Here is a 27,234-nt window from a genome sequence, read left to right as displayed (position 1 = left end):
GTAAATAACGTCTGCCTGCTCCGCGTTGGTTCTCTGTCGTGTTTTGCAGTGAGAAACGCGCGCTTTGCCGACCTCAGATTCGATAGAGCTTCTGAATCTTGGCATTCAGTCGCCAAACTTCCAGCTCTCCAAACAATTCCGCAATCTCAACGACAGAGAGTACAGTCCTTCTCTCTCTGGTGTCCTCTGCGCTCCTACAGTGCCGAAAAAAAGTATAGGGACAGCATCAATACTCACATTGCTGGCATACAGTATTGTAAAGGCCAAATTTGAGGTGCGTCTAGAACTGTAAAAGCAACGAGGAGACCGAATCTGGGGTCGGATTTAAAGATCGAGAGCTCATTCACATGATATTTATAGAAACCTTATTTATGGGTGTTCGAAAGTATAAGGTACAGCGCATGTCTTTCACAACTTCATCGCTCCTAGTACTTCGTCGGACCTCCCTTTGCCATTACACACTCAAAGCTCCGCTTTTGCAGGGAACGGACAAGCTTCTCCAGGCATTCTTCTGAAACTTCGTCCCACGCTTCCATTATAACTTCTAAAAGCTCATCCACGTCCTTAAATTGACGTTGGTGTGCATAAACCGTTCGCGCTAGGATGCCCCATAAATGCTCGATAGGATTCAGGTCAGGTAACTTGGCAGGCCACTCTAAGAGAGGAACTTCCTCCTCGTCAAACCACTGAAAAGTACGTTTAGCGCGGTTTATGGATGCATCATCTTGCATAAACACCCAACTTGGAGCCATTTCTTAATCCATAAACGGCAAAAGATAGGACTCTAATGTATCTATATACTTAATAGCATCCTGCATTCCGTTTAAAACGGCGAGCTCGCACTTCTTAGTACTAGGGAAAGCGCCCCAAACCATTACAGAATCCTCGCCCTGCTGCCGTTTTGAGAACATCCGCTTGTCGGTCCGTAAATCGTGCCAATAGTACCCGAACCCATCCGGCCGGTCCAAGTTGAATTTCTTCTCGTCCGACCACACCACATTCATCCAATACGACACCGTCCAAGTGACGTTTTCGCGACACCACTGCTCCCGTGCAATTTTGTGTCTCGGGAGCATCATCGGAGCGGGGAACATTTTGCTGTACTGAATAGTTGACGTGGCGCGTAGGATACCTCGCACAGTAGATGGAGTTACAGGAAGACTAAGGGTCTTAACCAACTCTGAAGAACATAAATGCCCTTTGTGGGCTTCGCGCAAGAGTGCACGTCGAGCCGTGGCGGTGAGTTTGGAGGGCCTACCGCGCCTTTTATTCTTCCCGTACAGGCCCAGGTTCCTTAACAACGTGGCCACGACGTTGCGGAAGCGCGAGAGATGCGCGGCGATTCGCCTAATTGTCAAATTGTTGAGACGAAGAGCCTGGATCTGCCCTTGTTCATGCTGGCTCAGATGCGTACCGCGAAGCATTTTTGCTGTGTCGAAGTGAGCCGCATGTTTTGTGCTTTCTACTTCCTTTTGTATGTGTCTAGTCTCTTTTGCCAGTCTTCTCGCGGGAGATACTGCATTGTATAGAGCGGGGTTTTAAAGAAACTGCTGTGTAACTTATACTTTCCAACACCCATAAATAAGGTTTCTATAAATATCATGTGAATGTGCTCCCGATCTTTAAATCCGACCCCAAATTTGGTCCCCTCGTTGCCTTTACAGTTCTAGATGCACCTCAAATTTGGCCTTTACAATACTGTATGCCAGCAGTGTGAGTATTGATGCTGTCCTTATACTTTTTCGGCACTGTATCTTCATCACTTGATTGCGTTGTAGTTGAGTTCGTCACACCCTGAACCGTCTAAAAACAGCATAACAGCAAAAAGCAGCATAACACCCGGCCTGTCGGGAAAATTCTAGATTTCCCCGACAGGCCAGGAAGCGGTAAATTGCAACTGCTATACACTCCAGCTGCGCTTGCTCATGTGCCTGCTGCCCTCCCTCTCGCCTGCCCCCCTCTCCTAAACCCCGTCTGCCACCCCTCTCTCTCGCTTGCGCCCCCTCTCCCTCGGCTGCCCTCCCTCTCCCTCGGCTTCCCTCCCTCTCCCTCGGCTTCTCTACCCCTCACTGCCACAGCTTATCGAGTTGCCTTTTCGCCGTGCACTCCTGTCTTCCTCGCGCCGTTGTTTAGCTTGCACAGATAGCATCAAACACCTGTTTCATCCGCTCATTTGGCAAGGCCTTGGTCTCGCATCAGCAATATAAACTCCGCTGCCTTCTATGCCGGCTTTGCATATTGCTATTCACCCTTGTTCCTGCGTTGCACTCCTGCTGGGCACCCCTGTCAACTCCACCTGCGCTCTACCGCCCACGTCTGTAATCGTCACGCCCTTGTGCCCATCCTGTTTTCCCTTTTATCTTTGTTCTACCTTGTTTTTGTACTTCTTGCGGCCAAAGTACTACGCTTTTTAAGGATCTACTATCTCGTCTCGCACTGTGCACTGTACTAGCAGTATTACACCAACAAAATGTTTGTGTCACTGTACTAGCGGTATTACACCAACAAAAACATGGATTCAAATGGCAATCACGGCAATGCATTTAATGACAGAACTCCAAATTGTAGCATAAAAATCCCCAGACGACTGAGGGTGTATGCACAGTCCGACGTGGACCCCGTTCGAACGGGAAGACGGGTGAAGCACCAGCTAACGAGGCAGGGAAGCGGGCCCTGGTAACGGTGTGGTAGAGCGGGACGGTCGGGGACGAGCGTACGCGCGGGCCGATCTACGCCTCGACGCCCCAGAGCAGCGCTGGGCAACGTACCAGCGCTGACGGGCGGAGGCCGATCAAGGCTCGCTCGCGCCGGCGTGTGCCCCTACCCGCTCCCTTCCTCCTAACGCGTGCGAAGGCGAAGGCGCGTGGTTATAATAAGCTGGGTGGACTGACCTTGGCGGTCGGTTGAGGACAAGTCCGTGCTTGTCCCCCTCCGCCGCCGTCAGTCCGCTCCATATTTAATATAGAAAACGATCTATCATAACACTACAGTACCTCGGTACTGTAGTGGGCTACCGTAGTGCAGGTCGGCCTGCACTGTAATACTGCCAGCTATGTCGACGCTGACAATACACGTATTACCCGTGGTGCGTGCGCGCTTCGTTCGCACGCTGTACACGTGTGCACGTGTATGCGCGTGTCCCTTGTTCCCGTGGTGTACACGTGGACACGCGCGGTTGTACTGTAGAACGCCGGGCTCTACAGTATGGGATCCCGTTGTTGATCCAATCTATCTAAAAAGAGCCCCAAGGGGGGGTTATACTACACAAACGTGCTTGCTTCCGGCTCTTCGCCGTTGGGATATAGGGATATACTGAATACTGTGGAAAAGTCGAACATGTACTCAAGCCGTGACTGTGGTATGCGGGCAAGGGCGACGGTGTAATACAATTCTGTACCACAGCCCCCCGGCGAGATGATAACCGCGCGGGAGGGCGGGTGCTACTGTAGCAAGCAGGCGTACGCGCGCCCGCCGCCGTGCACAGTAGTACCCCAAGGGTCCGACGTGGGACAGCCGGTAACAGCGGGCGTGGCCACGGGTAACACGTGGCGCAACCGTTAGCCGGGATCGTGACCACGGGCACACTGTAGCATAACCCCCCCTGGGGGTTTAAATTAGATTAGATCAAGAACTAGATCAGCTACTGTAGAGCGTCGAGCTCTACAGTACCACCGCGCGTGTCCACGTGTACACCACGGGGACAAGGGACATGCGCATACACGTGCACACGTGTACAGCGCGCCAACGAAGCGCGCACGCACCACGGGTGATACGTGTACTGTCAGCCTCGACATAGCTGACAGTATTACAGTGCAGGCCGACCTGCACTACAGTAGCCCACTACAGTACCTCGGTACTGTAGTGTTATGATAGAGTGTTTTGTATATTAAATATGGAGCGGGCCGACGGCGGCGGAGGGGGACAAGCACGGGCTTGTCCTCAACCGACCGCCAAGGTCAGTCCACCCAGCTTATTCTAAACGTCGCCTTCGCTCTTCGCGCGCGTTTAGTCGGAGCCGAGCCGGAGTGGACGCGCAGCACGCGAGCGAGCACGGAACCGCCTCCGCCCGTCAGCACTGGTACGTCACCCAGTGCTGCTCCGGGGCGTCGAGGCGTCGATCCGCTCGTGCGTGCGCGCGTCCCTGCTCGCTCCCGCTCTACCACCGCTACCCGGGCCCGAGCCCGGTTCCGTAGCTGGTTGGCCCGCTTCACCCCTTCTCCGAACCGGGGTCTACAGGTCGAACTGCGCATACACCTCCAGTCGTCTGGGGGTGTTTATGCTACACACACGTGTATAATCCGTACGGTGGCTAACTAGTAATTAGTAGTTAATGGCATAAATTAGCCCATTTAGCACAGTAGCTGGTTTACAGTAAGTAACAGCTACTGTAGCGGGACAGGTGTCCTGGCGTCCCACTTAGGGGTTAAGACCGGGGGCACCTGCCCCGTTCCAGTAAACGGGAGACAGACTCGCCTCCCTTCCCTTTACGGCTAATTGCTATCCCGTTCCGGTCCGGATCTAACACCACCGACCGGCTGCGCGTCACTGACCACGTGAGCCTTCCCTCTTTTCCAGTCCTTCCGTACGGTTTGCGTTCGCGCGTGGGTTACCCAGCGGCGCGCGCTCCCTTACCTCTAACCCCCCTCGTTTCCGAGTGGTCGGGACGAAGGTAGTTATACCACAGACGGCATCCGCTGACAAAAGGTCCGCCGCTGACGGAGAAAGAGAGATTATGGAAACTTTTCGCTCTCCCTCTCCCACCAGTCAGCAAATGCCTACTATCCGACAGGAACATGAAAGGGCAAACACAGATGCCGCCCCGCCTTCTACAACCGTTTTAAACGCTATGAATGCTCGCGGAATCGTTCCGCGTTGTTTTGCGCAAGCCAAAGAAGTCCTTCGCTTCGGGTTTGTAGACAACAGCACCGGTAAAGCAATTTTGAACGCTCTAAAGATAACCGGTGCGCAAAATGCGAAAGTTAGCACAAAGCTGAAGATTGTTGCCATGAAAATGACACAGAGGCAATTCTCCTTACAGAACGTTATTGCCTCTTTGGACCGTGAGGAGGAGGACGCGATTGAGCCTGACCTCGAACGCGATCCTCATTTTTAATGGAGCCTCTTACCATCTGCGGTTATGATTCAGAAAGATCGGACCGGCGGAGATATCATTTGCTGGATTCGAGGGGATGCACCGGTATTTGATGGAGACGAGATTAAGATCAATGGGCCTGCAACAGATCGCACAGTCAACACGCCGTCTCGTGAACCCGAAATTGAGGCCTCTGAGTACTGCAGGTTGTGCACACACTGGGGGATACTAAAATGACCTCTACACGCTCTCAATTAATGGAACTTAAAACTCGCCACAAACTTGATCGAGAACCCGTTGATCTTTGGACGGACGCAATTGCGCCATTATTCAATGACGTCCTATTTAGGCCTCATCCCATCTGCGTTCTGGCAAGCGGTGTTACGCGTGACGATATCGCCAGTATTGATCCATCAAACAGAGTGCATGAAAGACCTGCTGGTGTTCTAAAAAGAAAATTCGGAGAGTTCAAATCCATGTACGGGACATCGCTAGCAAAATATGAATCATCAGGCTAGGGTGATCCTGACAGTTTTGTTCATTTTTCAAACGCAGTCTCCTACATCATGTACGCGTTCTGCTTTTTGAAAGTGAACCCTCTGTTACAACCTTTAGCTACGAGGACTGTCGCCGGTGACGTGCAACGAGAAGAGGGGGTCCGAGGGAGAGTTGCACCAAACGGTGAAATTGGGTATGGGTCTGCGCGAAAAAGGAAAAGGGAGAAGTAAGAGATAAGTACTGCGGGAATGGAAAGTTTGTCGTCCGTATTTCGTCCATTCTCTAATGAAGTGGCGCGGGCAACTGAGGAAGCCGAAAGAGATAAAGTTTTGTATGCAGCGGCAGATGCAAAGGCCCGTTCTACACATTCACTCCTTGCTGCCATAAAACAAGCAAAGGATATGTCGTTGTCTGATGCGACAAACGAGGAAAAGCTGATGTATCAAGATATAGCAAGCAAGCTCATGGGTAACCTGCAAAAAAACATGTCATAGATAGTAGGCGAAGTTGGGTTTCGTTCACGCAACAAATTGAGATAGATACAACGGGTCAAAACATACAACTAGCGCCTTTGTCGTAGTCGCATAAATCTTAGTAAATGAAGTCTTTCTGCAATTTTTGTCCCGGAGCATAGAATTCTCCCTTCCTCGCTGTCTAGATCTCTGAGCAGTTTGTTCAGTGTGCAGTAAACTTTGAATGTGAATGATGGGGGATCCATCCACGTTATTTTCCTCAGCAACCGGTATGGAACTAAAGTCCCTGCCATCAGATTTATCGATGATGAAGTTGCGGAGTTTGCAAGCCACCATTATGATCAAAGTATCGACTGAAAGGTCATAACGCAATGCTGACCAAAAAACTCCAAACCGGCAGATCAAAATCCCAAATGTTTGTTCCACAATCATGCGACAAGAAGAAAGATAAAAGTTAAATGTATCTTTCATAACCGATAAACCATATCCACTGTACGACGTCACAATATGTTGACCGTTTGAATAAGCATCATCTGCTGCAACAGTGGCCCACTCCGGCAGCACTGTACCTTGCAGAAGATCATACAGTTTTGTAGCCTGCAGAGCAGTCGAGTCGTGAGTACCACCAGCGTGTCCTGTAGAAACAAAGTAAAACTTGTAGTCAGCGCCAACTGCAGCTTTAACACAGAGCGAGAAAAAGCCCTTGCGATTGAAATACTTCCTTCCGTCCGGTGTGATTCCTGATCGACGCGTCATTATTTCTATAGCAATGCCATCTAATGCCGCAATGATACCCCGGATCGGACTATTCCTGCTTTGCTGAAAACGTAAAGCGCTTTGTTGGCATTCTTCCTCACTTTGTGGAAATGACAGTTTCGGTAGATCTTTGTTTAAAGCCGATAAAGTTTGCCGAAAATTCGCATATGTCGTCGTTCGTCCAATACCGTAAGGCTAACTTACATCCAGATAGCTTGCACCAGCAAGAATGCGCAAAGTCACGCATATTTTGACTTCTATCGACACAATTGCAGCATAAATTGAAGATCTGTGCATTACAGACCGTAGATACGGCTTAGTAAGGCGAACCAGGGGTTGAAACTGCGGGTAACTTATCCTGTAAAGTCTTCGAAAAAGCTCATGGCCGATAGTTGCGACGTGCTTGTAAACCTCAAACGTTATTCTCGATGTAACCTTTCGACCTCGCCTCAGGTCATGGTTTCTGCTGCCCATCGCAGCAAATGAAGTGAGAAAAAGCAAGGGAAATATGGCAAGTGCTTGATGTTATCTTTGCGGTCGGCGTTTCATGCAGTGAGCCAAACGACGCATACCGCAAAATATATGGCGGTGATGCTGCAAAAATGATACTCGTCTGTGCTCCATATTTTCCGTTCGGTAGTAATAGTAGAATCTCGAGACGAAGAGAGGGGACTATATGACCGATATCTGACATCAAAAGGACTGTCGCTCAGAATGACGTCAGGTTGATATTCGCAAGTGTTGATAACTGCAGATCTTGAAGTAGGAAATCTGCAGCGAGTTTCTAGAAAATGCTGATTTCATAGACAGCTTTAGCGGTTGAAAAGTTGGAAAAGTGGTATGACAAATAGCTTTCTGATTTCAAAATCTCCCCTTGTTTTTAGGTCATAGACAGCCCCTCAGTTCTTGACTGTGGAGTGCCATTGACTACGTACGTGACACTTCTGACGAGACTATCATTCATTCGAGAGGGACAGCAGTTTTCCCAAAATAAAAAGAACTGTCGGAAAACGTTTGCATAATCGGCAATACAGAAAGCGGTCATGCCGCAAGTATTGACGCGAACGCAGCCAAAACTACTCCCCCGAAATTCCTAATGGCCACATGGAATGGCACTACAAGAAACGCTACAGTCGTGAAAATGCAAGGATACTCATGGAAATGAAGTCGAAAAAGTGGGCGTGGCGTGTTCACGAATGGCTTCGGTACGAGTGTTCAAATTTACTAATAATAGTGACTATACGCCTGCAGAAATGAGAAATGATTTCAACACTTGTGAGCAAAAGACATTACACAGAAAATTCTTTTGCAGAATTCCGCAATGGATGTCAGCTCAACATTCCCCATATCCCACTAGTTAGTGAAGAGCCGTGAGAAAGTATTTGAAGACAGGTGTCTTGCAAAATCGCGGGAACTTGACATTTGTGACCATGGCGACCTCACACGCAAGCAATCTGCCTCTGCCCACCTCAAAAAACCAACGCACTCGCGCAATGGCGACTGTAGAGGAAGAGACGGGTTTGCCGGCGTCAAGCAGTGGCGAAGGCGATGAGCGTAAGGGAAGAAGTGGTCGACACTCGCGGTCTTCTGTTCAAGAAGACCTTATTATTGTGCGAGAGGTTGCCGCTTCTGGTGCTCACACTGCGACTTATGGACAAACTAGGTCTCTATTTCAACGTGCGGCCGATACGTCCAACGAAAATGAAGCCATGAAAAAGAATCTGACCTGGAAGCAGCTACAAGATCGTTACACAAGGCTTCAGGCTTGTTTTGACAAGGAGGATGGCCTCACTCACAACCAATCTGGTATTGGTGGGGGAGAGCTTAGCGAACTGAATGAGCTTCTCTCTCAAATGCGTGAGGCCAGAGACGATCTCCGTGCCAGGCGAAACAGCGAAAAAGACAAGGTCGCTAAAAGTGAAGAAGAAAAGGAGCGTATCGGTCGAGATCTGGTTGCCGCTTCCATGACGAGAGGAAAGCGTGTGAAGTCGGACTACAGGAGCGATGGGAACGATAGCGCCAGCGACTCCGATGGTACTCAGCGGATGCGTACGAAGCGCAAGAAGATGATGGCTTTAGGTTTTCGACGAGAGTTGGCGGCGTTTGGGGAACAACTGAAAGAGAGCGACTTAGCAAGAATTGAATTGGAACGCGAGCAGTTGGCCTTGCTGCGCGAATGCTTCGCTGCTGATCGCATTGACAGGGAGAGAGATAGAGACGAGCGTGCGGCAGAACGTGAGACCTTGCACAAACTCGATCTAGAGAAGCTTAAATTCATGATGGAAGCTTTTACAAGTACGCGCGAATAAATATTTCTGAGCCAAGCAAAAACTAGGCCACGGTCATCGCATTCGATGCGAGGCCGCTGTCGGCAGTGCTGCATGTGGCCATGAGGAGGACAACGACGAAGCGGGTTGGGCGCAGGGGGCGCACGGTGGAACGCAACGGGAGAGAGGGGCACCGCGAGCGCTCAGGAGCATTTCTGGCCCGCGCGTGCAGCGGCATCGAGGCAGGCGGCTGTAGCATAAACACCCCTAAACGAATAGGGGTGTATGCTTAGTCCTGGAAGACCCGTACGTACGAGAAGATGGGGGAAGTCGGACCAGCTAACGAAACCGGAGCACGGGCCCGGGTAGCGTGGTAGAGCGGGATCGGGGGGAGGACGCGCACACGTGCGGGCCGATCTACGCCTCGACGCCCCGGAGCAGCGCTGGGTTACGTTCCAGCGCTGACGGGCGGAGGTGGATCTAGGCTCGCTCGCGTGTTCGCGCGTCCTCTACCCGCGCTCGTCCTCGCCTTAAGATAGCTAACGGAAGCTTCCTTAGGATAAACTGGAAGTCAGACCTAGGCGGTAGGTCGTGGACAAGTCCGTCCTTGTCCCCTTCGCCGCCGCCGGTCCGCTCCGTCATTTAATGTACAATTAGTCTATCGTAACTTAGTACAGTACGTACTGTACTATGGGGCACTACTGTAGTCGGCACTGTCAGCCGTCGGGGCTGACTGTATACGTGTCGTACACGTATAGTACACGTGGGGGCGCGTGCCCCCGTACACGTGTGGTACCGGCTGTCTGTAAGGTTCGTGCCTTACAGAGCCGGATCCAATTTCTAATCTAATTCTTTTGTAGTTATACTACAGCGGCGACGTAGCTGCGGAGCGTCTCTGACGGGGGGAGCAGGACTTCTCGCAGGCGGTGGGCGCGCGACGCGACGAGCACGACGAGGGCCTTGACGGGTATGGTCTGCGAGAGATGGCGGTCGAGGCGGGGGCGAGGGTGGTTGTGCAAGGGCGTCTGTGAGGGCTCCTGCAAAACTCGGGACGAACGGGCGATGGTAGAGGTGGCGTGCTACGCGGCAGACGCGCGAGGCGAGGGTGGGGGGCTGCGGTGCGAGTAGGTGGCCGGCGAGGAGGAGGAGGTGGGCGACGGCGCGTTGCGCGGGGGCCGGGCGGGCGCAGGCAGCGGCGAGCGCGGCAAGCTGGCCATGGTGGCGCGCCGCTGCATAGATGCGAACGACGGCTGCGCGGCGTGCGACCCGCTCCAGTTGGGCCTGGTGCGAAGCCTTGGCGCGCGCCTCCAGCTGTGCGGACGTCGGGCGCACCTACGACCCGCCCAGCGAGATTTTGTGACGTTCGGGGTGGTGCAGGGCAAGGATGTTGTGTCGCTCTACAACGATGAGACAGTACTGAGCAGGGGGAGAGGGGGAGAGAAACTGGATATGGCATTGCTGGCGGGAAGACATATCTCATAAACATGAATTACTGATATTTTTCGAGCAATCGCAACTAATTTTTCACCGTCGCGGTTTCCTGGACTGGCACCGCCTGTTCCCTATCCGATCCCCTGCCCCTCTCCCCTTCAGGGCCGTTCCTAACGACGAGCACGGTGTGCTAGCACGCACGCACCCTGACATTTGGCATGAATAGATTGGTGGAATGAGAGGAAATAATTTATTTAGTAAATGACGATGCGTTTTCAAAAACTGTGGAAGGGCGTAGAAACTCGCCATGTTCCACCTGTTCCGAGAAGTCGGCTATCCGGTGTCATAACACATTTGAAAACTACTCCTCACACCTCTTATCATAAGCCGTCATTGTACCTCTTCGCGTATGATAAAGAAACGAAATGACTCTCCTTGTCGTCTCGCGTACCTAGGCTACTGTTATGGATATCCGCCTCTGTTCTACACGTGTAGACTAAATTTACAGTATACAACTTCCCACGCTCTTCAGTCTCCCCAACTGCTCCGCCCTCCCTCGCCCGCATCCCCCGCCTTTGCGCGCACGCCTCCCGTCACCATGCTTCCCTCCGCCGCCCCCGCCTTCCTGGGCTCCCCCCTCCCTTCCCCTTTCGGCGCCGCGCCGTCCCTTCCCCGCACGTGCCTCAAGCCGGCGCGCGCGCCCGTGTGGGCGGCGGATGGCCCGCCATCCCCGTCGCGCCGACGGCGCCCGAAGCGCAAGGCGTCCGCCTTCGAGAACACGATCGACGACCTGACGATGAAGCGCATGGGCCGCGGCACGATCTACTACGGCGAGCGTGCCCCGGAGCCGGACGACGAGGAGGTCGACTCCTTCCCGGACGGCGACCTGCTCAAGCCGGACCCCGTGCTTCTGGCGGGCGGCACGGGGCGCACGGGGCAGTGGATCGCGCTCGGCCTGCGCAACCAGGGCTTCAACGTCCGGTGCTTCACGCGCTCGTTCCGGCGCGCCGAGGATATCTTCGGGCCGTCCGGCAGCAACCTCGACGTGTTCGAAGGCGACCTCGCGCACATGGACGACGTTTACGACGCTGTCAATGGGTCCATTGCTATTGTTTACGCGGCCGGCGCCCCGTGATGGCGCCCCGGCGGCTTGCAGGCTGTCGACGTCAAGGGCGTTGCCAATCTCGTCGAGGCCGCGAAAAAGGCGGGCAGAGTTTCGCGCTTTGTCCTCATCAGCTCCGCCGACGCCACTTCCGCCCGCGGGAAGGCGAAGCGCAGCGCGGAGGACGTTGTCAGGGCGAGTGGGCTGCCGTATGTGATTGTAGGAACGGCCGCACTGAAGGACGCTGAGGGGCGGCGCAATACGATTGAGGTCCAGCCGCGCGGTGACACGAGCTCGGTAGAGGTGGAGGCCGCACCAAGAGTGCCCGCGTCGGCGACGAAGGGGGGGGGGGGATGTGGCGAGGGCGCGCAGAACTTGCGAGGGGAGGGATCGACCGTTGAAGGAGGAGGAGTGGGAGGCTAGGCGGCAGGCGACCCCGCCCCAGCGGGTGAGAAAGGACATCGCGGGAGAGACCGGGGGATCGACAGCGGAGGGATGCGGTAGGATTGGAGTGGGAGGTGGCCATGACGTGCAGGCGGAAGAGATGGCAATTGACAATCGGAGAGGAATGTGGACAGTGCGTCGGCGAAGGTGCTGGGGAAGGCGGTGATCAAGTAGAAGGTTGAAGTGGACCGATGCAGTGAGATTGTTTGAGATCAAAAACTGGATTTGAGCCCCGTAAAGTGATTTACCAAATGCGCTCTTTCTCCACGTGGGTACAGTAATGATGCTGTGGTCCACCACTGGTCCTTTCTCTGTTTCGTGACCCACCTCTCGCCAGATAAGAGGCCACTACTGTTATTCAATTAGGGCATGATCCGGCGGCGAGAAAGGGGATTTAGAATGTTGTTGGTTTCAGAGACCGCGGTGAAGGCTCACTATTCTTGGGGGGATTTATGATGGGAAGCAATCACTTGTTCGGTCACAGAAAATGCCTCCAGGCAGCAATTTTTGTGAGAAGGGCAAGGCTGAAGAAAATTGTAGTCTGCGCATTTGTGGCTACACTGATCGGAGCGCAAAAGGCAGGCAGTTCAGGAAAACGTCTCACGAAGACGGGTACACGTGCGAATGTTTCATTTCAAGGCATCACAAGGTCCCTTGATGACGTAACCTTTGCAAAGGCGTTCCGCATGCCTCGCTTCGTTTTCGCGAAACTCCTCGAGCGCATTGGACCATCTCTTCCACTTGAGCAAAATAGGTTTACAGGTATTAATCGCAATGTAATTCATGCTGACGTCCGGTTATCAATCACCATTAGACTACTGGCTGGTGCAAGCTACTTAGATATTCGAATGTTATGGGACATTTCACAGACAGCTTTATATGACATTTTTCATACTTGCTGTGCGGCAATTATGACAAGGATGTCCTTGCCGGGACTTCCAGAGAATGTCGATCATTTGATGTTCATGGCCCAACGCTTCAAACTCTCAAGGTCACCACACAGCCCCCTTTCTGGGTGTGTGGGGGCACTGGACGGCATCGCTGTTAAGGTAAAGAAGCCGAGCCACGATCATGATCCGGCATCTTTTTTCTGCCGGAAAGGGTACTATTCGATTCCCGTGCAGGCTATGGCAGACGCAGACTACCGTTTCCTATCTTTTTCAGCATTATGTAAAGGCTCTACACATGATTCCCTAGCTCACAATGTGTCGGCTCTGGGAATGTTTTTGCGAGATCAAAAGCTCTCTTCAGGGTTTTGGATAGCCGGAGACGAAGCCTACACATGTACAGAATCATTAATCACGCCTGTCTCATCAACAGTGGCAAGCGAATGGGAGGATGCATTTAATTTTCATCAGTCATCATTACGCATGCATATTGAGCAGGCTTTTGGGTTACTTATGTCAAAATGGCGAATGCTGTATCATTTGAACTTCTCTGTGCAAACATCTACACGCGTAATTTGTGTAGCTATGAAGCTACACAATTTTATAAGAGAGGAGAGCGGCGCAATTAGTCCACGAATCATACAAAGAGCGAACATGGATGCTGTACAAGCTGAAGAGGCTGATTGGTATCTGCATTCGGTGGAAGAGGCTGGAATGGAATCGCAGTTCGCGAAGGGTTCTAAATCACGCTGCAGACAGCGCATGGTACAGATTGTTGAATCAAAGGGGCTTTTGCGCCCTCCCTTGCCTCTATGACCAACCCGAGCGATCAGTTGTAAGGAGAGTTTCTTTCTCGAATGAGATTGTTTTTTGCGAGTGATGGACAGATGCGTGATACAGCAATATGGTACAGAGCCATTCAATACTTGGTCGGCCATCCCGCCCCAGTCTGCATTAGCGTGTTGGAGCTGCGCGCCGCTGCTGTGTCCCCCAAGTTGGACGCCTCCCGGAGTAGAACGACATCACGGAAAGCGTCCCCGCCGGTTTCTCTAGTAGAAAAATCAAAAACATTTGGAGCTTAATTTGAGGGCAATTTGCTTATTGGTGCCATGTACTGTAGAGCACGTGACGCGCACTCACCTTGCCCAATGAAAGCGCAATATGAGTGCATGCCAGCCACCCTGGAATTACCCTCCGATCCGACATCCTAAACAGCATTGGAAACCCCGTTTTGGAACCAGCGTTTCGGGCCTGTACTTGTTCTCTTTTGCGTCCAATATGTATGTAAATGCAGTGCAATGCGAGCTCGGAGTGCTTCTTAACCGCTCCCATTTACATCGTTCTACTATCTGCATCACCGCCTACTATCTACATCACTGCAGGCTACCAACCTCCAGACACCCTCCGCCTGAACCCGCCACCGACCTACACCGCTCGTCCCCAACATAATATTTGATGATAATGCATCATCGATGCCATCGCCTTCGCGGGCTCCCTCTGTTCGACAGTAGCATTCCCATGACGACATTCTTGTCTTTCAGAAAACATAATGGCTCGTCGCAACGTCAAACTCAACGCACCCCTTCCCCCCGCTTCGGACCATGTCTTCCGGCGTGAGCAACACGCTGCGCCCATACCAATCGGAGTACAAATCCAGATCCTCCTCGCTGCCTCGTGCCTTCCAGTTGTAGCACGCCAGTCGCCCGTACTTGTCGGCAGCCGAGGGACCCTTCGACGAAAGACCTGAGTCAGAGTCCCTGTTGGCCAGAATTTCAACCACACGTGTGCTTTCCAGCTGCTTGGCATTTGTTTTGAGCTGCGCCGCGTTGCATGTCCGCTTGCTTCCTTCCAACGTTTCAAATTCTAAGGGGGAGCTTTCGCCGATCCACGTGGACAGCAACCGGTGCCCCCCTCCGACGACGAGTTTTCGCACGCGCTCTATCTCTGCTGTCATCGATGCCGAGTCGAAGCAGGTCTCAAACTTGGCGGTAATTACAGAGCCCTCACTCGAAGTCAGCTCGTCAATGCCATTATTGTGCCACCCGTGTCTTGCACATTCCACTGCACTCAACGCGTGTCCGCGCGCAAATCCGCGCCATGTCGACGGCCGGAACGTGTGCAGTCTGTAGAAAAAGTCTGACACATTTTTCGGTTCGCACCGAAAGAGGGATACTGGTTCATGGGCCTCGCCAATTCCAGTAGATTTCACGGCGGACTTGATCGCGGCGAGTACGTCCGTCAAGCGCTTCCCATCAAGCTCGAAGGCCGCCTTTTCCTCTAATGAAATATTCACGCCGCCGGTCATGGCCGGGGCTGGTTGCATCACAACGGAAATCGATTTGGAGGTCGCCACGGCAGGCCGTGGCGATGCACCCGGTACTTGCAACGCCTTCATCTTGCTAGCCCCCAAGGTGGTGTTCATCAGGGGCTGTGGCGCACGTTTCAGACTAGACTGGGGTTGAATCTGCTTCCGCTGCACGCTCCCCTCGGCATGTGCTCCGGCCACGGGCCTTTTTTTCGGAACGGCCAGCCTTGCTTTCTTCATGGAGCTCTCTCGTTCTTCCAAGCGGAAGGCAGGCCTCTTTTTCGGGCTCGAGGGAACGGGTCTTGTAGTGGGTGTCAGCAGCTGCAGTTTCACATTGTGTTGTTGCATGCCGTGCCCGACGGTCCGTTGGAATGCCTGTACGTCCCCGATCTTGTGCTCGGCAACTGCGGCCGTCTTTTTGTGAGGTGTTTGCCTCTGAGCGGTTGACGCTTGCTTGTCCGCAATACCACTAAGGTTGATATTCATGCGTCCGGGCGTGCTAATCGGCTTGGATGTAGTACGTTTCCCAGAACTCTCAGACGTCACATTTCGCGATGGGGATCCTTCCGAGCATCTTCCGGTTTTTTTCTTTTTCAAAGCTTCCATCTTTAACAGAAGAAGCTTTCGTTGATCCAAGGGCACGACTTTAGGATTAGCTGCCACTCCAGCTTTGTTATTTGGATTCGCAGCTGTGGGGTTCGGTTTTGGTGCAGCGGCCGCCGTCTTCTGTTGTAGGGTTGGCTCTTGAAACCTTACCGTCTTCGGCCGGGGTTTCTCTTTCACTACATCCAGGATGTACATCATACATGCGTCATAAAACACATCAAAAGTATGTTTTTGTAGATGGATGAAGTATTTTGCCACATCGCTACCTTTTTCCTGTCCAGACGGACCCAAAACCGTGACCGAAAACACGAATGGTTTGTTCACCACCTTTTTAATTCTGACGCGATTTTTCTTTGAGGAAAGCTCTGCAAGAGAACTCTTGGAACCATCGCGACCTTCAAAAAACTCCAGAGTCGATTCCCCATCTGGCCTGATCTTTGCTTCAACTGTACAAAACGTAAAGCGACGGACTGGCTTCGATGTGCCTTCCCTTACAATTATCATGACGTTATCGACGGTGTACGACATCCCTCCGCTTGTTCCCTCGATGGGAACACGGCGCAATGTCTGCTGAGCATCGGCTTGCCTCCTCAACACAGGCTTGACAGGAGGCTTTGGCATTTTCGCTTGAGATACACCTTTCATTTGTGTGGGTGCCAAGGTCTTATTTGCATCTTGGCTTGATTTGTCTACAGGAGCCTGACCCTTAGGCTTAGGAACGACGTCGGCCATGGCGACGTCTTGAGGCGGGACCTTGACTTGCGCAACTGTGGATTGTTCCGGCTTTCGTGGCACTTTGACAGTTCCGAGACTGGGTGGATCAACGGGAGCAGGCGGGGCCTTGCTTGCATCAAGCGTAGCCGGAACAAACGGAGCTGCAGTCGGACTGAGATTCGACTGATGAAAACTTGGGGGGGACGAAAACGAAACTGGCCCAGTCCGGTTCGGTGGCTGGATGCCAAACAGTGGGGTCGTGAAAGTCGAAGAACTGGAGAGTGACTTCGAAGCATGAAACGGAGATGAATTCTTTTCCATACTCTTCACTGTCGGGGTGATGGTTTTAAGGTCGGGAGGGATGGTCGCTGTCGCGTTGATTTCCGGACTCGTTGCTTGGCCAGGGACCGTCGTTGCTGGTTTTGATTCAGGTTTCACGAGCGGCACACTAAGAGCAGCCTGCTCGTCGGATTTAGTATCGGCCGCTTTCTGTTCAGAATCCAAAATCTTTTCAGCTATTGCTACTTGTGGCTCGCTGGGGGCAGGAAATACTGTCGCTTTTTCCTGAACAGCTGCACTATTTCCTGTGCCTTGAGAAAGGTCAGCTGGGGTTTTGGCACTTGTATCGGCTTCGACTTTAGGGCTTGCGAATGTGGGTGCATTTGGTCCCGGAAATTTAACTGGCACAATAGTTGTTGCACCAGTTTGGTTGGTCTGTTTAGACACTTGCGAAAGTTCTACTGAGGATTCTGGGATCGAAAAGACAGCCTTGGGCTGCCCATTGAGATCACTGTCAGCTTCCGTCGTTATTGCTTCCTCGATTGTTGACGTGTCCCCACCCTTCGTCGGATCCACGCTTGGCTCGACGACATCTGGACCTTCTGACGCGTCTTGCATACCTCCTTCGGTATCGCCCCCTGTTCGGACATCCTCGTTGGATGTCATTGGAATATCTGGACTCGCGGTAGCATCGCCAGTCGTTGTCTGTGAACGAACAATAGGGACTATCGCCTTAGGTACAGTCTTCAGTTCCTCAACTTGCACATCCGGTTGGTCCTCTGATTCTTTCGTCATCTGAACATCAGCATCATCACCATTGGCAGGATCTTTCTTCTGCCCATCTTCTTCCATCATATCAGTATGAGATTCCTTCTCAACGGCGTAGCTTGGTAGAGATGTTGCCACGCTTGTCTCCTTGGGGTGCACTGGAATTTCTGCGACGTGGTTATCCCCCGCTAGCGCAGCCGTAGAAGGAAAAACCTGGCTTGGCACAGCGTCCATCTCTGCGATGCTCTGAGGGGTTTGATCGCCGCTCTTCGGTGCTTCGGACTCTGTCGCCCCGTCTACCATCATATCAGGATCTTCTTCTGAAATCTCGTCTCCTTCCTCATGTTCCTCTGACATTGCGTCGTCATCGGGGCCGGGTGCAACGGGAGAAGAAGGCTTTGCGGGGCTTTCTTGCATGTCCTCGTGCTCCTCGTCTTTGTGCACGCTGTCATCGAACCCTTCACTCCGTTGCTTTGCAGTTTCGTCCTCCGAAATCTCAACTATCATTTCCAATTCCCTTTCTCGGGCGTCATCCTCATGTGCTTCCTTTTCAACGCCCGAATCCATCACAATTCCCGGCACTGTTTTTGCTTCGATAATTGCGCGTATCTCTGGCTTCGATTTTCCTTCTGCGATGTCGTCCTCACGTGGTTCTTTCGCGGCGCCGCCATCAGCCGCAATTCTTAACAGACGCTCTTCTTTTGCGCCGGTATCCACGGCGGTCTTTGCGAGTTCATCAACGGAATCAGATTGAACAGCGGTTTCCACTTCAAATTCAGCTTGTACTGCGGCTTGATTGCTGAAGAGATTGCTCTGTGCATCATTATCTGCCTCAGCATCAGCATCAGCATCAGCATCAGCATCAGCATCAGCCTCAGCCTCAGCCTCAACCTCAACCTCAGCCTCAGCCTCAGCCTCATCCGCCTTTGCTGCCGTCTGTCCAACGTCTCCCTTGGAATCAACTCTAGCTCCCTTGTCCCCAGGGGGGGCGGTGGCTTCTGCGGGGTCTTCGCCCTCACCGCTAGCCTTGTCTGCCTCATGCTCGTCAATGTCAACCTCCCCCTCTGCCACATCCGCGGCGTCCGCATACGAGCTAGCGGCGTCATCCTCGCCGTGGCCCCCATCTGACGGGGTGTGCAAGCCGTCCTCATGCTCTTCGGCATCCTCGTGCTCACTGTCCTCCTCGTGCACCTCCTCTTCCACCTCGGAGTGCTCCTCCACATCCCCCATGTCGCGTCTCTTCGCCGGCGGGGTTCCCTCGGCACTTTCCGTTAAATCAATTGCATCTCTCCTCTTCCCATCCTCGTGTTCACTCGCGCTGTTCGCCTCGTCCTCATCGATGTCTTCGTCGACAATGCCGGCCACGTCGTCGTCGTCGGCCTCGTCGAAGCTATCCTCCATCCCGTCGACATCGATGGCGTCCTCCTTGGCCGGGATCGCGTCGGGGTCGCGATCGACGTCCGGAAGGCGATGTGGCCCCGGGAGCGGCTGGGATGCGCGCGCGTGATCCGGGTCGGAGGAGACGTCAACGTCGAGGGGGGGGCCACGGTCGAGCGAGATGTCTGCTGACACGCCCTTTACGTTGGAGGCGACTTCGGGCGGATGGGAGGATGCGGCTATAATGGGAGTGATCGCGGGGTCCTCGGACGTAGCCGCGTGGGCATGCGGTGGTTCTTCTGCCACGAGGCTTTCGGTCGCAGTCGATTGCTCAACGTTGCCCTTCTCTGCGGCATCGGGCGGGGAGGCTTCTTGGTCGGGGACGGCTGCCTGTTCTGGTATGGCGTGAGGGGGTGGGAGACGGGAGCCGTGACTGTTGCGGTTGCAGAGGTCGGGGGTTTTGCAAAGGAGGCTGTGTCTCCTGATCCAACCGAAAAAATATCAAAAACGGGGGAAATTTGAGATTCGCAAGAGGATGTTGGAAGACAGGACAGCTCGGATACGTCTACGCATGTCCGACCCGATCACGTCTCCCAACAAAGGAGCGTGCCTGCGTGGGCTGTTCCTCTGCCAACGCATTTCTAGCCAAATGTCATGAACACTTGCAAGACGCACGGGCACTAACAAATTACCCGAGTGCCCGCAAGCTTTCTACTTCATTCATTCCAAATGGCTTTTACGAATGCCCGTGGCTACCCACTTAAGCAGCAAGACTCTTCACTATCTACTCGACAAGCTTCCTCCCTCAGCACTGCCGCAACCTCCTTAACAACTTGTTCCTCCCCCGTCCTCCCGCACAGCACACACTCGAGCAGTCTCCGCGCCACGCTCGCGAACAATCTCTTCTTCCGTGCGCCCTCATGCAACGGGATCAAGCTCGTGAACAAGCTGCACACAACCAACACGACGTCTCCCCAATCCACGCCGTACGAATCCTCCACATACCTCCTGACGACGCCCTGCGCTCTCTTCAACCTGGCCTCGACAAAAGCGTCGACAGGGACGGCGGCGAGAATGTGGTCGTATCCGGAGAGGCTCTGCACGACCTTTGCGACGTCGTACACGGCATCTCCAGCGAGCGTGAGGGCATCTCCCTGTGCGCCGCGCATGTCGATGAGGGCGATGGCGCCGTGCACGCGGGCGAGGACGTTGGTGAGGACGGGGTCGCCGTGGATGACGCGGGCGGGGCGGCCGCGGCGGCCACGCGCGTACGCGCGGAGGAGGAGGAGCAGGGCGTCGAAGTGGGCGGCGGGGAGCCCGGCGGCGAGGTAGTCGGCGCGGTGCGCGGCGAAGCGGGCGGCGACTTTTGCGGCGTAGCCGGCGTAGATGAGGGCGTCCGAGGCAGGCGGCGGGGCGGCGCGGCAGCGGTGCAGGCGCGTGAGCGAGGTGAGGAGGTGGGTGAGGGAGCGGTCCGAGAGGGCGCCCTGGACAAGGCAGGAGGAGAAGGTGGTGGCGGGGACGTGGTCGATGGCGAAGGAGAGACGGGTGTTGTGGAGGGTGTGCCAGTGCAGGCGCTGGAAGAGGGCGGAGAGGGACAGCGGGATGTGGCGGTAGAAGAAGAGCTCGCCGTGGAGCGAAGGCGAGTGCGAGGACTTGATGACGAGCGGGCCGTGGAGGGTTAGGGTGTTGAAGGAACGGGGCGGTGTGAACGTTGGGGGTGGAAGATTGTGCTGGCGAGATGAGCATCTCCGGTTCGGTATGAAGTGCCAATCTCTGTGCGGTGGCGGTGGTAAGGCGGCGAATGCGCCAGGACGATATGAAGACCATGCGCGGGACGAGCACTTGCAAGTCTTTGATGGAGGACGAGCTAAGGGAGAGGGGATGTGGGGATGAAGAGAAGATAAGCGAAGAGGTAATCCTCTTGGAGATGTTCTAGTTGTGTGCATCTTGCCGTTATTTCTGGTAACGGAGCTCGCTGTACTCCTCCCTTAACAGCTTGTAGTGACTGTTTAAAAAAGAGATGTACTCTTCATCCTCATTTCTCTCCTTTGCAAGTGCCGTGGACGTCTTGAGTTCGTCCATTAGTTTAACGCAATGACTCATCCTCTCTATGCGTTTCATTCGAACTGTTTCGGGATCTTCCTCCGGTTTCTTGATATCTCCCTCCTCGAGGGCACCCATACCTGCCATTCTAGTAACAAACAATCTGTCCTGCTCGACAAGCTTTTCCACCATGCCCGTCATTTCGCTTAATGCAGAATTCTGTTGCGAGTCAGTGCTCACGCGCCTTTTTTTCGGTCCTGAAGTACTGGATCGTCAACAATATTAGCTGGGATCCCTGCAACTACGCCTTCTTCGTACCCTCCATTGTTCATCGATTTCGTTGAAATATTGATGAAGAAGGTATCCGCCGATGGGGTTCCAAGGTCAGAAACGCGAAAAAGAATTATGCAGCGCTTCCCAATCGACGTTGGAAAATTTGAATCCTGATTCTTGCAATGCACAAATCTCCAGAACCGCTGTGGATCATTTTGCCCAGAGAGTTCCCACCTTTTTTTTGCGGATGTAAAATGACTCCGTGCATTCTGAAACTGCGTTTTCAAGACTGAAGCCGGTCTATACGTCAACGGAAGCCGCGCTGGATCAGCTTCTTCGCAAAAACCGACGAAAGACATACACGGCCGTAACGAATTGTCGTTGAAGCGTCTAGCAATTACACCCCAGTAGCATTCCCTTGTTCTCCCTCCATCAATTTCTCCCCTCGTCAACTCTAGCTGGAGCTTCTCCATAGCCTGCCTGCACTGTTCATCAGTTTTGATGATTACAGCGAGACGTGCAAATTCAGACAAAGAGAATGGCTTCGGTTCCTCATTTCCATCCATGGACCTCAACGCTCCTTTTTCATACGTCTCTAACGTGTCACCGGCTTCCGTTAAAGCCTTATTAAGTTCGTCCCAGGAAGGCGGTGAGTGCATCATTTGATCGGTTTCTCTTATTCGTGCTGAGAAGTCATTAAAAGACGGGCAATGAGCATTGGATTCTAAAAAAGCACAGCTTGACTCTTCGCTCTTCACATTGCATAGCACGTATTTGTAAATCCGAAATACGATCAAATCTTTCTTTCCTCTAACTTTTTGACCCCAATCCTTCCCGATCTTTCGCAATACGTCCTTTGTTAGACATGACAGAAATGTAAAAACCCGACTCTTGAAAAGGTGAGTTAGATTTTTTTGTGAAGTTTCCAAGGAGCTTCTCTCTTCTGGGCATGCGGATTCAGAAGGGGATAGAGGATTGGGTGGGTGTAGTGATTGGTTTGAAGGGATGAGGCATTTTTCTTGCCCACGAGGAGTACTGTTAGGGGCCCTCGTGGAGCAACGTGGGGAGGTACGTAGGTGGCGTCGCGGAGAAAGACGAAGAGAAGGCTGAGGGGACTTCAGAGGAGAGATTCGCTGCGATCGACGGGGAGAGTCTTCGAACAATGTCATCACGTCTTACCAGACACAGTATCGTGAAGTCAGGAGGTGAAGGGGTCTAGGAGGCTACAGGTAAGCAGTTGTAGTAGAACCAGAAGCGTGATCGGTGGTGCACCTGCTGCAGCAAGATTGGGCCACTCCGAAAGACACAAACTCACATAAATTTTTTACACACAAATTCCTTCGGTATTTGGGTCGTATTTTGTGATCTGGTACGGAAATTCAAATGACATAAATTTTGTATGATGCATGCACAATGCCTATGATGCACCATCAGCAGCACAGAAAAGCCTAGCGCACAGATCGCCATTCCACCTTCCCAACTGCATCCCATTCAACGCAGATGAAGTCACTTCTGCTTCCTGCCCTCACGTAGCAGGGCGGGAGCAGGTGGGGGTTTGGGGGTGCAAGGATCGTGGGTGCGGGGTCCGGGCGGCATCGCGAGGGCAGGGAGGGAGGTGGTGCCCGGGAAGGGTGTAGGTGGCGGGGAAGGGCGCAGGGCGCAGGGGATGTTACCCAGCAGACATAGTCAGGGTTGGGAGGTGTGCGTCATAAACGAGTGCCTGACAAACGCACTGCGCCAAGTCGACGCGACTAATCTCCTTCCTGGCCTCCGCCGGCGCTTCCCCGGGCTGGACCTCAATCGTATTGCGCCGCCCCTCAGCGTCCTTCAGTGCGGCCGTTCCTACAATCACATACGGCAGCCCACTCGCCCTGACAACGTCCTCCGCGCTGCGCTTCGCCTTCCCGCGGGCGGAAGTGGCGTCGGCGGAGCTGATGAGGACAAAGCGCGAAACTCTGCCCGCCTTTTTCGCGGCCTCGACGAGATTGGCAACGCCCTTGACGTCGACAGCCTGCAAGCCGCCGGGGCGCCATCACGGGGCGCCGGCCGCGTAAACAATAGCAATGGACCCATTGACAGCGTCGTAAACGTCGTCCATGTGCGCGAGGTCGCCTTCGAACACGTCGAGGTTGCTGCCGGACGGCCCGAAGATATCCTCGGCGCGCCGGAACGAGCGCGTGAAGCACCGGACGTTGAAGCCCTGGTTGCGCAGGCCGAGCGCGATCCACTGCCCCGTGCGCCCCGTGCCGCCCGCCAGAAGCACGGGGTCCGGCTTGAGCAGGTCGCCGTCCGGGAAGGAGTCGACCTCCTCGTCGTCCGGCTCCGGGGCACGCTCGCCGTAGTAGATCGTGCCGCGGCCCATGCGCTTCATCGTCAGGTCGTCGATCGTGTTCTCGAAGGCGGACGCCTTGCGCTTCGGGCGCCGTCGGCGCGACGGGGATGGCGGGCCATCCGCCGCCCACACGGGCGCGCGCGCCGGCTTGAGGCACGTGCGGGGAAGGGACGGCGCGGCGCCGAAAGGGGAAGGGAGGGGGGAGCCCAGGAAGGCGGGGGCGGCGGAGGGAAGCATGGTGACGGGAGGCGTGCGCGCAAAGGCGGGGGATGCGGGCGAGGGAGGGCGGAGCAGTTGGGGAGACTGAAGAGCGTGGGAAGTTGTATACTGTAAATTTAGTCTACACGTGTAGAACAGAGGCGGATATCCATAACAGTAGCCTAGGTACGCGAGACGACAAGGAGAGTCATTTCGTTTCTTTATCATACGCGAAGAGGTACAATGACGGCTTATGATAAGAGGTGTGAGGAGTAGTTTTCAAATGTGTTATGACACCGGATAGCCGACTTCTCGGAACAGGTGGAACATGGCGAGTTTCTACGCCCTTCCACAGTTTTTGAAAACGCATCGTCATTTACTAAATAAATTATTTCCTCTCATTCCACCAATCTATTCATGCCAAATGTCAGGGTGCGTGCGTGCTAGCACACCGTGCTCGTCGTTAGGAACGGCCCTCACTTTGCTCGACCCGCCGCCCCCTTCCCCGCGCTGCACACGGACGACAGCTCCGTCGTCCACCCCCCGCTCCCCGACCTATAAGGTCTCCTTCTTCGACACCGGCACCACCGGCCTCTCCCCGGACTCCTCCTCCCTCTCCGCGCTAGCCGTTCTGGAGCATGATTCCCCCGCCAAGCCCTCCGCCCTCGCACTTTTGCACCTACATCCGCCCCTGCCATCTCCGGTTGCGTTCGTCCCTCCCTTCAACGACGTCGTCCCCGCACTGCGCTCCTTCATCGAGTCGGTGACCCCGCCCGGCCGGACCCCGCTCCTCGTCGCCCACAACAGCCCGTTCGACGCCGCCTTCCTGCACGCCCACCTCACCCGCGCAAACCTCTCCCTCCCGTCTGACTGGTGCTTCGCCTGCTCCTACGCCCTCTCCCGCGCCCTCCTGCCCTTCGCCCCGGCCTTTTCGCTCTCCCAGGCCGCCCTCAACGCCCACTTCCGTGTCACGGCGCACGCCGAGCACCGAGCCCATCACGACGTCCGCATCGTGCGCCAAGTACCCCACCGTCTAATCTCGCACCACAAGCATCCGCCCCCTCGCCTCCCACCTCGCCGAGTACCCAATCCCCCTCGACGCCTGCGCCGCCCGCTACGACACCCCTGCCCCGCTGCGGCGCTCGCCTGCGGCCATGACGCTCATCGGCTCGCTGTACGTCGTGGTTTCTGGTTCCGGGGCGGGCGCAGGAGCGACTGAACGGGGACGGCAGCGGCGGGAGAGTGGGGCCTGGGTAGGCGACGCCGAAGTCGGAGACGGTGCACTTTAGCCGTGCAGACGAGGTGCAGGATGACATATGGGGATTGGATCGGGGCAATCTAGCGTTGGACGCGCGGAAGGAGAAGCGGGAGAAGCTGGGGCGGAAGCGGGTGAAAAAGGGGGTGCGCAGGGAGCCGGAGCGGCGGATTTGTTTGCTGGAGGAGCTCGACGGTGGGGACTCGCTTGATGGAGCGGGGCGGCGGCGCAAGGCGAGCTGCAACTCGCGGTCGAGGGAGTTGGTGACCGAGGGGGAGGTGCGGCAGATGTTGCGGTGAGCAGGATTTTGCGGTGACGAGAATGTTGCGGTGAGGAGGGGGGTCATTGCGGGGAGAGGGCCAGGGTGTGCGTGAAGAGGAGAACGGATTCGAAGCCCAAGAGGGCGGTTTGGACGATTCAGGCCGTCAAGATGGAAGGGTGCCCGCGCGAGGCGCCCGGGCTGGCACGGGTGCAAGGATGATCAGCAACAACAGAGTTCTTAGAAGTGCGTTCGCTGATAGATGATCAAGTCAAGAGTTGAAAAGTGACGTGGAAAGACTATGAGGGGGCAGTCGATCGCCACGATACGTTCGACGAAGTTAAGGGCATAAAAAGACGCATGCACGGATGCAACACACATAATTGTGTGTAACAGTGCTTTATGATGCGTATTTGTCCTTGAAGCCTCCGCTCGAAGCCATATTTATTGGGTATCTGTGTGCATGTCTAGATACTCCTCGACGGTCCGGACCGCACAGTCAAAGTATTGTGCGATCTGGTTGGGGTAGACACAGTTCCCGCAGTTAGTAAGGAACCTGCGATATAGAAACAGCAACCCAACTGGGCTTTCTAAGAGCTTCATTTTGCGTTTGTAGTCTACTACAGTAAATTGCATCTTCACTTATTTAAAGATCCACTCGACAGTGATGCGTACCGCAGACACTGCTCCGTTAAAAGAACTTTGCGCAGCGGTCAAAATACTTCCTTGAAAAGGCACCTCCATAAACCACCGTCTGTTGTACTCTGAGTCACCGTCAAAGCAGTACCGCAAACCGTCAAAATCCAACAAACCTGGGAGCACCTCATCAAGGCCGCTTCGTACGTACAAAGTCCAATCATGCCTTCTCCCTTCAATTGGCCCAGCTGCGTGTAGTATCAAGCCGTCCGGCGTGGTGACGGCTTGGTACTTAAGAGCGTGCTTGCGTTTATGGCCGTTGTATACCACGCGCTGCCTTTTATGGCCCTTCGGACGGGCAATACCAATAACGGTTCCATCAATAATTCCAATACAATTTTGCAAGGCCATGCCCTTCTTATGGATCGCGTCGGCATAAATGGACGCTCTTGGTTGTAACAAAGACCCTGAAATAGAACTGAAAACATTTTGATGTGTCTGCCACATATGTTCAAGAGCCTCCCAATATATCTCGGAGAGGTGAGGCTGTCTTTTTCCGAAAAGCTCCTCCAGACCTGTCCAACGGCATGCGGATGAAACACGTCGCAAAACAACACAAGTTGCAAAAATGGTTGTCACAGCATAGCGATTTCGTGCAATACGAAGCTTTTCGGTAGGCCATGCAATTGCTGCTACCATTCTCAGCACATCGTTTTTTTGAACCGAAAGAATAAAAGACAGTCCTTGTCTCCGAATGCGTTGCAGTTGAACGAAAAATCGGCGAGGGAGATTCGATTGTGACGAGACAAAATGCGTTGTTCTTCGATTACTTCGTTTTCTCGCAGTCCGGCGAGATGCATCAAAACGGCAGAAGATGAAAATGCCGATCGCGAAGCTGCCCTGCGCCGCCTCCAAATACCATCTGTAGTCACAGACAGAGATAAAGTTCTACTACGGCACGCCGCTAGAGTAAAATCTGCTTGTGTCACCATGTGGTTGGTGATTGTGACTGGCATCGACTCGTGCGGGCGATCAAGTGTTAATGCCTGCTGTGTATTACTCCTGTCATACTCCTGAGGCTGGCGTTTGTATACGAGGAAATTTTTCGTGAGTTTATCAATTTCCGTCTAACTCTTCAGCAACCAATTGCTGAAGAGTTGCTCATATTTATTTCTCACAAACGCAAGCGTATAGTCTGTAATTGCAAAAAACACACAGAAGATAATCGTGTCGGAAAAC

The 27,234-nt window shown here is 53.9% G+C and overlaps 8 protein-coding genes; 2 read left to right on the top strand and 6 right to left on the bottom strand.

The window, feature by feature from the left end:
- Positions 1 to 425: 425 nt before the first annotated feature.
- On the bottom strand, positions 426 to 752 carry CHC_T00001300001 (hypothetical protein). The gene has a single exon (XM_005718790.1). The coding sequence runs from the start codon at positions 750 to 752 to the stop codon at positions 426 to 428; it is 327 nt and encodes a 108-aa protein (XP_005718847.1).
- Positions 753 to 755: 3 nt separating this feature from the next.
- Positions 756 to 1,424, bottom strand: CHC_T00001299001 (hypothetical protein). The gene has a single exon (XM_005718789.1). It carries the CDS (start codon positions 1,422 to 1,424, stop codon positions 756 to 758), a length of 669 nt encoding a protein of 222 aa, XP_005718846.1.
- Positions 1,425 to 14,304: 12,880 nt separating this feature from the next.
- On the bottom strand, positions 14,305 to 14,478 carry CHC_T00001298001 (hypothetical protein). Its single transcript, XM_005718788.1, has one exon. It carries the CDS (start codon positions 14,476 to 14,478, stop codon positions 14,305 to 14,307), a length of 174 nt encoding a protein of 57 aa, XP_005718845.1.
- Positions 14,479 to 14,487: 9 nt separating this feature from the next.
- CHC_T00001297001 (hypothetical protein) lies at positions 14,488 to 18,852 on the bottom strand. The gene has a single exon (XM_005718787.1). The coding sequence runs from the start codon at positions 18,850 to 18,852 to the stop codon at positions 14,488 to 14,490; it is 4,365 nt and encodes a 1,454-aa protein (XP_005718844.1).
- A 3,869-nt stretch (positions 18,853 to 22,721) lies between these two features.
- On the top strand, positions 22,722 to 22,952 carry CHC_T00001296001 (hypothetical protein). Its single transcript, XM_005718786.1, has one exon. The coding sequence runs from the start codon at positions 22,722 to 22,724 to the stop codon at positions 22,950 to 22,952; it is 231 nt and encodes a 76-aa protein (XP_005718843.1).
- Positions 22,953 to 24,269: 1,317 nt separating this feature from the next.
- Positions 24,270 to 26,000, top strand: CHC_T00001295001 (hypothetical protein). XM_005718785.1 is given in 2 exon segments: positions 24,270 to 25,064; positions 25,065 to 26,000. The coding sequence occupies 1 exon segment, from the start codon at positions 24,270 to 24,272 to the stop codon at positions 25,062 to 25,064; it is 795 nt and encodes a 264-aa protein (XP_005718842.1). The 3' UTR covers positions 25,065 to 26,000.
- A 1-nt stretch (position 26,001) lies between these two features.
- CHC_T00001294001 (hypothetical protein) lies at positions 26,002 to 26,406 on the bottom strand. The gene has a single exon (XM_005718784.1). The coding sequence runs from the start codon at positions 26,404 to 26,406 to the stop codon at positions 26,002 to 26,004; it is 405 nt and encodes a 134-aa protein (XP_005718841.1).
- Positions 26,407 to 26,696: 290 nt separating this feature from the next.
- CHC_T00001293001 (hypothetical protein) lies at positions 26,697 to 27,011 on the bottom strand. The gene has a single exon (XM_005718783.1). The coding sequence runs from the start codon at positions 27,009 to 27,011 to the stop codon at positions 26,697 to 26,699; it is 315 nt and encodes a 104-aa protein (XP_005718840.1).
- Positions 27,012 to 27,234: the final 223 nt, after the last annotated feature.

Source organism: Chondrus crispus, genomic scaffold (assembly GCF_000350225.1).
Source record: "Chondrus crispus Stackhouse genomic scaffold, scaffold_431, whole genome shotgun sequence".
Taxonomy (NCBI): Eukaryota; Rhodophyta; class Florideophyceae; order Gigartinales; family Gigartinaceae; genus Chondrus; species Chondrus crispus.
The sequence above is the reverse complement of the archived record's forward strand: the minus strand, read 5'-3'. Positions and strand labels throughout refer to the sequence as shown.

Coding starts and splice junctions, on each gene's coding strand:
- CHC_T00001296001 (XM_005718786.1), top strand. CDS start 22,722: ATGCACAATGCCTATGATGCACCATCAGCAGCACAGAAAAGCCTAGCG.
- CHC_T00001293001 (XM_005718783.1), bottom strand. CDS start 27,011: ATGCCAGTCACAATCACCAACCACATGGTGACACAAGCAGATTTTACT.
- CHC_T00001299001 (XM_005718789.1), bottom strand. CDS start 1,424: ATGCTTCGCGGTACGCATCTGAGCCAGCATGAACAAGGGCAGATCCAG.
- CHC_T00001297001 (XM_005718787.1), bottom strand. CDS start 18,852: ATGGGGGATGTGGAGGAGCACTCCGAGGTGGAAGAGGAGGTGCACGAG.
- CHC_T00001295001 (XM_005718785.1), top strand. CDS start 24,270: ATGTCAGGGTGCGTGCGTGCTAGCACACCGTGCTCGTCGTTAGGAACG.
- CHC_T00001298001 (XM_005718788.1), bottom strand. CDS start 14,478: ATGTCGTCATGGGAATGCTACTGTCGAACAGAGGGAGCCCGCGAAGGC.
- CHC_T00001300001 (XM_005718790.1), bottom strand. CDS start 752: ATGGCTCCAAGTTGGGTGTTTATGCAAGATGATGCATCCATAAACCGC.
- CHC_T00001294001 (XM_005718784.1), bottom strand. CDS start 26,406: ATGGCCTTGCAAAATTGTATTGGAATTATTGATGGAACCGTTATTGGT.